Source organism: Lathyrus oleraceus, chromosome 7 (genome assembly GCF_024323335.1).
Source record: "Lathyrus oleraceus cultivar Zhongwan6 chromosome 7, CAAS_Psat_ZW6_1.0, whole genome shotgun sequence".
Classification (NCBI taxonomy): domain Eukaryota; kingdom Viridiplantae; phylum Streptophyta; class Magnoliopsida; order Fabales; family Fabaceae; genus Lathyrus; species Lathyrus oleraceus.
The window spans coordinates 340,098,152-340,109,272 of record NC_066585.1 but is presented as its reverse complement, the minus strand read 5'-3'; the positions used below and the strand labels follow the sequence as shown (position 1 = coordinate 340,109,272).

The following is an 11,121-nucleotide window of genomic DNA, read 5'->3' as shown; positions in this document are numbered from 1 at the left end:
CATCCCTTGCATTTGCTAGAAGTGCAATCGGAACGTAACTATCATTGACGAGATCAAGAACATCTTGAGCACCAAACAACATACGCATCTGAATCATCCAACGATTCCAGTTCTTGTCGTCAAACACTAGAAGCTAGGTACCCAGATTATTGTTTTCGTTCATCTTAAACCTTATGCAAAACTAAGATCTCACCAAATAGTAGTGTTTCTCAATCCCACAAAATCAAGAAATGTGATTCTGTTATGATTCCAATCAAAAGTTCAACATGAACTCAAGAAACGAAATCAATCATACAACACATCACTGTTCACTCGTATTTCCATATGGATCCAAATCGGAGCTCTATATACCAAATGTCAGTGCACAAGATGAAGAAGATGAAAATGGAAGAAGAGAGAGAAGAGAGAATAATTGTTACAGCAAATGGTTGCACATAATGCTCAGTGTATACAACTATTGACAACTACAATACTATATATACACAAATAATAATGTCACGTAGACAACATGTTAACCGACACTAGCTAGGTTAAGCTTGACAAACAAATACTGTAAGGGCAAATTGTCAGACAACATACAATCACAAGTTTCGATGATGACAAATGACCATCATGGATGAATCGGCATTGTCGATCCCACGCCTACAAACAAATGCAACATATCACCTATCATATCCTTCCCTATGCTTATCTAAAACTGCTATACTTCATAAAATATATGTGGATAAAATGTGATCATGACAAAATGCATGAAAACCACAAAAATACGAATTTTTGCAGGTTTGCAGGCTTTGAGTCGACCGCAAGGGTCAGCGCATAAGCCACGGGTCAGCGCATAACACAGACCAGTTAGTGACTGGTCAGCACATGGTTGCTTGAGTCGACCACAGGTCGGCGCATGTCATAGTGCTGTTGGCCACGGGTCAGCTCATGGAATACTTGAGTCGACCATAGGGGTCGGCGCATTTCCCACGGGTCAGCTCATGGAATACTTGAGTCGACCATAGGGGTCGGCACATTTCCCACGGGTCAGCTCATGGAATACTTGAGTCGACCATAGGGGTCGGCGCATTTCCCACGGGTCAGCGCACGCCGACCTATGGTCGACCGCTCGTGCGTAAACTCAGTTTTTTGAGTACTTTCCACTGTTTGAAAAACTGTTATTTTTGGTTGGTAAGCTAGTTACTATAAATAGAAGTCAAATTACTTTTATCAACTAACATTTGTCAAATTGATTTCAAGTGTTCAAGGAAACAAGAAAGAGTGAAATAGGTGTCCAAGATTCATCATCTTCATCTTCAACATCCCATAACACATCAACTACACACAACCATTTTTGATGTGCTTCGTGATCGGTTAAAGGTGATAAGGTTCGAAGCTGAGATTGGAGAATCCGGTTCGGGTTGAAGCTTGTGGCAGGTTCTTTCTTGAATAAAATCGTTAGGGTTTTGCCCTCCAAGACCGGTTTGTGTTTGGGGGTTTTTGGACGAATTGCTTCATCAATATTCAGCTGTGCGAAGGTGATTGAGAAGAGGAAGTCTTCATCAGTCTAGTAGCAGATTCGGTGATATTGAAGGGAAGAATTCGGGTTCGATTTGTTGTGGTTGAGATCAGCCGAGCCGAGGGTTTGAAGAACGGAAGGTTTTTCAACAAAGGGGCTGGAATCGGAGGTCTATCAATAACAATCGAAGGTCTTGATTCATCTTGAATCAAGGAACAAGGAGAGGAAGCAACATTCAACATCTTGAGAGTTCAGTTATTTACTTGCTTTGCAATCCTTGTATAAACGGTTAAATTCTACAGGTGATATCTAATTAAATCATCTCAATTCTAATTTTAGAATTGAGGGCAGACGTACCCCGAAGCGAGGACAGCGGGGGAACTGCCTCATCAAATCTCTGTCTTCTTTAATTTTCTGCATAATTGTTTTTCAGCTTAAAAATTAAGTGATTTTAGTTTAAGCACTTTTACCAAACATTGATATTAATTGAGTAAGAGATTAAAACTCTGTTTTTGAATCCAAAGTACAATAGTATACTGTACTAGATCAATTTGAATTACTTACTCAACACAAATATCACTTGGAGTGTTTATGCACACCAAGTGTTTGATAATTTGCCTAAACCAAAGTTGTCTTAAGTTTGTATCTAGTTTGATTTGGTATTTGGATCATTGGAACTAGGAATCCTAGTAAGTGAAACAAATCATTGATTGTGCAAATAAGTGTAGTGATTCGTATTTTACTTTATCTCTAATCCATTGGCTTGACGCATATCCGGTTTTCCAATAACGGTTCGTTTTAGACTATATTTTTCCTCGGCCGCTTCCGCACTTAAAACAAATTTTCAAAACCAATATTAAATTGGTAGCGCCGACTCAAATTTTAATTGAGATCTATTCAACCCCCCCCCCCCCCCCCCCCCCCTTCTAGATCCGTGCCATAGTCTAACAAATACTACTAATATTGAAAATGAATTACTTCTAACATCCTCCATTGAGTTAATAATAATTTATCAATTAAAAACTTTTATTTGAATTTAAATTAGATAATAGTTTATTATCATTTTTATTTGACAAAATTAATTTTTCAATTGAAATCCCTAATTGATTTGTTCTTCGTCCTCCATCTTTTTCTTACTTCTTCTCTCAGATCATCATCCACATTCCTTCAATGGTACATATTAAAATCTTATTTGTTTCAGTTCATCCTTTATTCCACTACGCCAAAAATGACTTTTAACAGCGCATCTTAGACAGCGCTTTTAAAAGAAAGCGCTGTCTAAGGTTAAAATTAAAATAAAACACGGAAAATGTTCCAAAAAAATAATGAAAGCGCTGTCTAAGGGGGGGTCTTAGACAGCGCTTTCTAAAAGTGCTGTCTAAGACCCCCCCCCCTTAGACAGCGCTTTTAGAAAGCGCTTTTAAATATAGACCTTAGTCAGCGCTTTTGATAAAGCGCTGTCTAAAGTCTTTAAATTAAAAAAAAAATTAAAACCAAAAGCGCTGTCTAAGGGGGGGTTTAGAAAGCGCTTTTGGAAAGCGCTTTTGGAAAGCGCTTTTAGAAAGCGCTTTTGGAAGTCTTCAATTCCACGAACACATAATCACAGAGCTTCTCGAAGACACCAATGGCGGTCTCGTCATTCTCTCTTCAGGTCTCTCTCTATCGAAACTCATTTCATCTCTTCTCCTTCTTCACTCCACTTCTCAGGGAACACTTCTCATTCTATCTCCTTCCTCCGCCACTCTCAAATCCAAAATCAATTTCCATCTCAAAACCCTAAACCCCCAATTCTACCAAGTCCCCGTCGAAATCACCGCCGACCTCCCCGTTAACCACCGCCACTCCCTCTACTCTTCCGGCTCCGTCTGTTTCATTACCCCTAGAATCCTCATCGTTGATCTTCTCACTAATAAACTACCTGCCTCAATTATCTCCGGACTCATCATCCTTAACGCTCATTCCGTTTCGGAGACTTCCACTGAAGCTTTTATTGTTAGGATTTTTCGTTCTCTCAATCGAAGTGCGTTTGTTCGTGTTTTCTCCGATAGGCCACAAGCGATGGTTTCGGGTTTTGCGAAGGCGGAGAGAACTATGAAGTGTTTGCATATTCGTAAGCTGCATCTTTGGCCGAGATTTTAGGTTTATGTTTCGCAGGAGCTTGAGCAGGACCCGCCGGATGTTGTCGATATTAGGGTTTCGATGAGTTGAAGGAGATGAGGAAGACGAATAAGGTTTAATTACGTTGAAATACCCGCAATTGGAGTAGTTCACAGGCGGTGGCATCTGTGGAGGAGACTCTATGATTTGTACCTTGGGTAATATCAAAATAACATGTTTTGAGTTGTAGCTATTTTAATTAATTATAGATATAATATGTTTGCAGTCTCTGCAAAATATATATTTTTTTGCTTTAGTCCCTAATCTTAAAAGTTCAAACCAAGACATTATGTTAATCTTTGCCACGTTAAAACTACTATAGTTGTGTTATAAACTTATAATATTTTTCTTGAATAGATGATGATTCTATGTTCTCTTGACCTATTTTATTGGTTTTATTTGGATTACTCTTAGTGAAAAGTTTGAATAAGTTTTGTATATTGCATGAAATAAATCTCATAGAAGAAGATTTGCAGGAATAAGCAATTTGCGGTGGTTGAGAATCCTGGCTTGTGGAATTGGACATTCACCTTGAAAGATATTGATGGTGAGGTACTTGCTCAAGTAGATCGAGATTGGAGGGGCTTTGGCTTTGAGGTTGAATTTTCACATTCACTTTTCTTTTTTATGCATAAAAACTTTTATTACTGTTTTCTTTGTTCAACATACTTGCTAGATGTTCATTACTGTTATTCTCTTTTGCCATGGTTATTTTTTTCTAAATATATTACAGAAAAATTCTTTTTCTAAATTTGTATTGCATTATCGGAATTTCCATTAGTTTTGTTCTACAGTGTGTGGATTAAGTTCTTTTTCTAACAGTGTGTGGATTAAGTACTTTTAATACTTAAAATACCTTATGGGGGATTGGTCTAATCAATTGTTTTCATTAGGATTCAAGGTTCGGTTTACATTGTTTCAGATAGGTCTGTACCACTGCTCTTATGATATGGGGGTAAAAAGAGAGAAAGAGAAGTCATTCATGCCATGTTCTAAAATATTGCAGCAACCTTGTTTCATTTTGTTATGTCTGTACAGTTAGTCTCATTCAAACTGCCTTATAGCGTATTCGGATGAGTGATGGTAGCATCTGGAATCACGTTTGAAAATGTAGATATTTATTAGAGGTTTTGCATGTTTGGCTGGTGTACCAGATATTCTCGCCTCTTGTTTTCTTTTATTTCGTCAGTGCTACAACTTTAACTGTGTCTCTTATCATATCATATAGCAGTACTACTTGTGTAACTGTTGTCAGCTGAGTCATTTTACTGATCTGAACTGAAGGATTTCATGTTCAGTTATTCAGACATTTTATCTTATGCATTGAAGTTCAAGCTTGCTGATACACATAATTTTTTGATATGTGCAGATTCTAACTGATGCTGGTCAGTATGTGATTCGATTTGGAGGTTCTGATCCCAGCTCCAAGATTGGTCTTGCTAATGCGGTCAGAAGAGTGATGTATGTTTATATAGTTTGGAAGCCGTAATCGAGTCGGGTAGCTCGGGTAGAATGGTTAAGGCAGGTTAAATTTCAGTTAGATTTGAAGAGTATGGTTGTTGGGAATGATTTTAACACTGTTAATTTCTGTTAAATAGTTTGTTAAGGATCTATTCATTTTTTGACAGAGCAATTGCACTTGGGGTTGGTTACGGGATGCGATTAAGTTTGTGAATCAGAAGGAAAATAGATTGGTTATGTTGATTTGGACTAAAACAGGTTATTGAAAAGAAACTGATTATAGTTCTGAAACCTGGATTGTGAGTTGGGTTAATTTCTAAAATCGTTTTCTCTTACTGTGACTTTCAGGTTTTAGTTGCCTAGTTATTCGCAGCTTTGGATTTTTCTGCTATGCATATGCTGCTGTTGGGCATTGCCTTGCTTGAATATTTGAAATCGATTTCTGGAACTGCTGTTGGATTATTGATGCAAGATTATGGATGTTGGCTTTCGATGAAGTTAGTTTTAGTTGAGTTATCAGTTAAATTTGGTTGATATATTTTTACTTCTATTAGCAGGTTTGGATATGTTATGACTTTCATGTGCTGTGGAGCTTTTGGAGGTGTCCTGTTAATAGAGAAAAGGTTAGAGTGAAATTGCTAAGTTGTTGGTTAGACTCACTTGTTAGAATTTGAAAACAATTACAGTTTGGATGTGATTAAAGGAAAAAGTTAGAAATTATTTGCAAGCTTGGTCTGGACTTAGCAATTATTTGGAAGTTATGTGTATTTCACAGTTCAAGTGTTAAGGCAATAAGTTTGATTTGTATTTCACAGTTCAAGTGGCGATTAAGGAAGAAAGCATCACAAGTTCTCTATTTACAGTTTGCATTGCGGAAACGTGCAATAATTGAAGAATTTCATGACAAGCAAGAGCAGGTTGCAATTTTTATTTTGCAGTAATGTTTCTTTTTGTTCATTGTGATCCCACCTATGAATCGTATCAATACTGGTACACCGACGCCGATCAATAGTTTGAAAAAATAGATTAATGTATTGTAATCACATATATTGGCGTTGTACACCACATACACATTTGATCAGAAGTGTCGCAGAATGTAATCACATATGTCAGTGTTGGACACCGGATATTCGATCAAAAGTATCAGTGCTACATGGGATGACACAATTCACACATCTATATAATATATATGTTTCATAACTAGATCATTATTGTCTCACTTTGTTTTGTTATGTGAGGATACATATTTTTAATAGCTTGAGTTTCCGTCATTATGATTGATATGATTCCGTCTGATATTTTATTAAAAAAATTTGTTATAGGTAAAAGAATGGCTTCATAGCTTAGGAATAGTAGATCAAACGATAATGGTGCAAGATGATGAAGAACCTGATGATGGTGCTGTACCAATACATCATGAAGACAGTGTTAAAAACAGGTATTATGACAGGAATGTAATGACTAGCATTAGAATAACTTATTCTTAGTTGTTGGACCAAATCTTTCATTGAAGAATTTAGGCAAAGCATAAGATAGTTGATTCTTACAAAGGAGAAGCAGGGGAAAAAGGGGCTAACATTTAGACTGCGTTAAATATTATTAGCCTTTCCAAACATTATTTAGATATATAGTTTATGTAATTTATTTCTAGCACTAAGCTATAATACAAAGTAAAACCCTTCACAATTTAGTAGCTTTAGTTTCTTTAGGTTTTATTTCTCAAAGAGGGCTTAAAGAAATGTACTTATAAATATGTTTTTTTTTGTACAGATATGTCCCATCAGTTACTGCCCTATCAATAATTCGTCCGTCACTAGGGGGCCAGCAGTCGGTTGCAGACAGAGCCAAAGTTACAATGCAGAAGTATTTGGATCTCTTTTTAGGAAACCTAGAGATTGTCAATTCTCGAGAGGTAACAAGTGAAGCTTTGCAGTATGATTCTTAATTACTCTGTATGTAATGTGTCTTTTACGGAGCTAAAATATGGCTTTGGATTATAGGTCTGCAAGTTTTTGGAGGTCTCCAAGCTATCTTTTTTACAAGAGTATGGTCCAAAGCTGAGAGAGGGATATGTAACGGTGAAGCATTTGTTAAATCTTTCTCAGGATGCAAATATAACTTGCTTTCCATGTCACTGGTTTCACTTTTGTGATAACAATTGGAAGAAGGTTTGGTTCTAGAGTTTTTTCTGTTTTTCATTTTTTTTTCTGCTTTTTTGGGTGATAATCAATAGCATAGTTTGTTTGGGTGCATATTTTTCCAAAGTTAAATGCAGGTGTAGCTTTGAACTGAATTAATCAAACCAGCCGGACCTTTGGATTCAAGGCTTTCTTTTTATTTTTTAACATTAACTTCAAAATTTTAACATGCCCAATACTTTACCTTGATCTTTGGATTAAAAAAATTGTTGACTTAGTCTTTTAAGTACTTATTTAATTATCTTATGTTCTCTAGACTTAGTGGAATATAATTCAACATTTTAATTCGTACCTTTATTATGAACATTTGCAGTCACATCTTCCATCTAACTAAGTTTCGAGGTCGAATGCTCCAATGCCAGGCATGCAATGGTAGATTGAATTTAGTTTCAAAATATAATTAGTTGCCATTACATGATTTCTCTCTAGGATTTTCTTGGTAAAAAAAATGACATTATGGAAAGGCTCCTAGTAATCGGGAGCTTCATGCAAGATTGGAAGCCATGCAAGCTGAGCTTGATGCATTGAGGAGAGAAAGAGAGGCTAGCGCCTCAACAGTATACAGAGATGCTTCGGACAAAGACAGTATCAACTGTACCTTTCAGCCGAACATTCCAGAGGTAATTACATATAATTGTCTTAAATTGAACTATTTGCTTAAATTATGTATTTGACATATATACACATTAACGATTATGTAGTGTCCTCAACAACGTAATCAAATAGATTGCGGGTATTTCATGTTGAGGTTTATGCGAGATACTCTTGCTTTGGGCCGATTAAAGATTCCCACCGATGTATGTATTTCTAACTTATGAGTTATTTTTATATTTACACATATCTCATATAATTAAATAGTTGGAATTAATTCAAAATATGTTATATTATTATGTAGTACTTTGATGAATTCAAGTGTGCATTTTATACAAAGGATCAAGTGGACGAAATCAAAGAGGAGTGGTGTCAATTCATGATAACGCTCAATGTTTGTTCATAAATTTGTGTAATTAATGTGTACATTTGTAGTATATGTTATGACTTGTAAATGTGTACATAAATTTGTATATATTTTGATACATTTAAGGCAAAATTGGTTTGAATTGGTATATATATATATATTTGTTAGCCAAAAATTGGTAGAAAAAAGGCCAAAATGGCATATATAAAATGTGATAATTGTCTGTCAAAATCTGGTTGAAAACAGGTAGAAATTCTGGTTTATAAACCTGGAAAAAATGTGGTTTAAAACAAAAGCTTCAAAAATTTTCGTATACCTTAGACAGCGCTTTTGTAAAAAGCGTTGTCTAAGGGGGGGATTAGAAAGCGCTTTAGGCAAAAGCGCTGTCTAGGGGGGGGGGCTTAGACAGCGCTTTTTGAAAAGCGCTGTCTAAGGTATACCTAAAAAAATTAAAATAGGAGGGTCTTAGAAAGCGCTTTTGGCCAAAGCGCTGTCTAAGGGGGTGGGGCTTAGACAGCGCTTTTCAAAAGCGCTGTCTAAGGTATACCTAAAAAATTTAAAATAAGAGGGTCTTATAAAGCGCTTTTGGCCAAAGCGCTGTCTAAGGGGGGGGGGGCTTAGACAGCGCTTTTAAGATTTAAAAAAACGCTGTCTAAACCTTTAGCAGCGGAGGTTTAGACAGCGCTTTAAAGCGCTGTCTAAGGCTAAAAAAAGCGCTGTCTAAGGTCTTGTTTGTTGTAGTGTTCTCATCAACTAGATGTTATCCATCTTGTTTTTCCTCTTCCCTCGCCCAATTTCGTATTTGCAATGTTTTATTTATAAATTTCATATCAAACATTCATCTGCTCCACATTGGTTGTGTTGTTCATCTAATGGTATAAAAATATTCATCTTTGTTGTTTTATTCCCTCATCAAATGGTTCAAAGTTATTCCCTTATTTCACATGTAGTTTTTTATATCCAAATCTTTGTATTTTCTAAAAATCAAGTTGATTTTAGCTATTATACATAAACGATCAATTTGGGTATTAAGGTTGTATTTTAAGTTGAAGTTGATTTGAACTCTTACCCATAAATAATCAATTTGAGGATTAGGGGTTGTATTTAAAATTGAAGTTGATTTGAATTTTACAAAGAAACGGCCGATTTGGTGATTATGTTTGTATTTAAAATTGAATTTGACTTGAATTCTTATCCAAGAGTTATGGAATTGGGGATTAGGTTTTGTATTTTATGAAATTCATAAATATAAAATTTGCATTTGCATTGAATTGAAAGATAGTGAAATAGTATTCATTTAATTGAATCTTTAGGGTTTGATTTGAATTGGGAATATATATTTTGACGTCATGTTATTTATCATTCATTACGTTTGAAATTCATTAAATATGCAAATTCAAATGTATTATTTCAATTGAATCGTTAGTGTTTCGGTTGAATTGAGAATTTATATTGTGATATTATTCAAATTTAAGTTGTGTGTTATTGTGAATTATTTTGATGATTTATTCTTCAAATATCCTGCAGTTAAGTAATGGTTGCAGATAGTTTATTGAAAAAGAGTTTGAACTCGAAAACATACATTGAAGAAGGACTTGAATGAGTAAACAGAACAGAGTTAATGAGTGGTATTAACAAGCACAAGTGTTTTCTATATGTGGGATGCACATACATATCATAAGAAACACATGTATGTAAAATTGAGATAAACTCCACTACATTAATTGTTATATAACAATTTCATAGTTATACTTTGTATTTGAGTTCGATAACGTAAACTTTTTAGTTACAATTGAAGCTTGTTCTTTCTAATTATAATTCATCCAATATAATGATAAACATGTAAGTGTTAGCCATCAAGAAAGTACTAAATTTGTTGCAATTTGAAATTTAAACATAATCAAATAAAGTTAAATTTTTTGCTTCATAACAAAACGTTCAATTTTTGTTACAATGCTAAATTTAGTATTGGAGTTAAATTTTGTTTTGGGTGTTTTGGTTTAATAGCAAAATGTTAAAGAGTTAAATGAAAACTTTTGTTGATTTCCAATATCAGTTTCAATTACAATGCTAAATCTTCAAGTTGAGCTTATGGATGAATTATGTTATTAGATAATCACTTATGTTTTATTGCATTTTAAAACATCATATATGAATATGTAACATGTTCATTAAAGATCAAGTCATCTTGTGAAGAAGGAGACTATGAATATAACAGCTCAAGTCAGTTGTACATAGTCATATCGCATATGTATCTTAAATTCAAAAGTAACATATCATTATTTTTTTGATTTATTGGGAAATAAAACATTTATGTGTATTTGGTTTGTATCTGTCATATAGTACTACATTTTGAAATTTATTAGAAAGGTCAAAATGCGTAGTAAAATCACATAGTAAAATAATCAGATTATACAAAATAAAACTCAATTATTCAAAAAAATATGGAAAATTGACCAAATTATTTCAAATCATATAAGAAAGCATGTGTTACAATGGTTCGAGTGCCTACCTAGTACAAGTGCAGGTGCGTACCCGGTACAAGTACAAGTATAGAATACGACACTTTTAGAAAAATTAAGGTACAGGTACGTCACTATAATTTTTTAAAGTTATAATTATCAAAATAATGTAAAAGAAATATATTGTTAAAAAAATAACATGAAAGAATTACTATATTGTTTAAATGACACATAACATCAAAATTAAAACCAATTTTCTCAAAAAGAATCAGGATCGGCTTAATAACATAAGAAAATCACACTTAAAAAATATTAACATGTAGTCAAAACGGTGTACCGTGTACCGTATGTGTGCCAGTAGGGTGTACCTGTGCTTCACACAAG

At 34.6% G+C, this 11,121-nt stretch overlaps 2 protein-coding genes across 2 annotated transcripts; both read left to right on the top strand.

Annotated features, from left to right (window-relative positions):
• The first annotated feature begins 3,125 nt into the window (after nt 1–3,125).
• On the top strand, nt 3,126–5,147 carry LOC127103723 (DNA repair endonuclease UVH1-like). Its single transcript, XM_051040955.1, has 5 exons — nt 3,126–3,152; nt 3,209–3,597; nt 3,724–3,816; nt 4,135–4,255; nt 5,028–5,147. The coding sequence occupies exons 1-5, from the start codon at nt 3,126–3,128 to the stop codon at nt 5,145–5,147; spliced, it is 750 nt and encodes a 249-aa protein (XP_050896912.1).
• Nucleotides 5,148–5,611: 464 nt separating this feature from the next.
• On the top strand, nt 5,612–7,692 carry LOC127103722 (phospholipase D zeta 2). The gene is made up of 7 exons (XM_051040953.1): nt 5,612–5,616; nt 5,677–5,742; nt 5,895–6,036; nt 6,442–6,557; nt 6,890–7,031; nt 7,120–7,287; nt 7,631–7,692. Exons 1-7 carry the CDS (start codon nt 5,612–5,614, stop codon nt 7,649–7,651), a joined length of 660 nt encoding a protein of 219 aa, XP_050896910.1. The 3' UTR covers nt 7,652–7,692.
• Nucleotides 7,693–11,121: the final 3,429 nt, after the last annotated feature.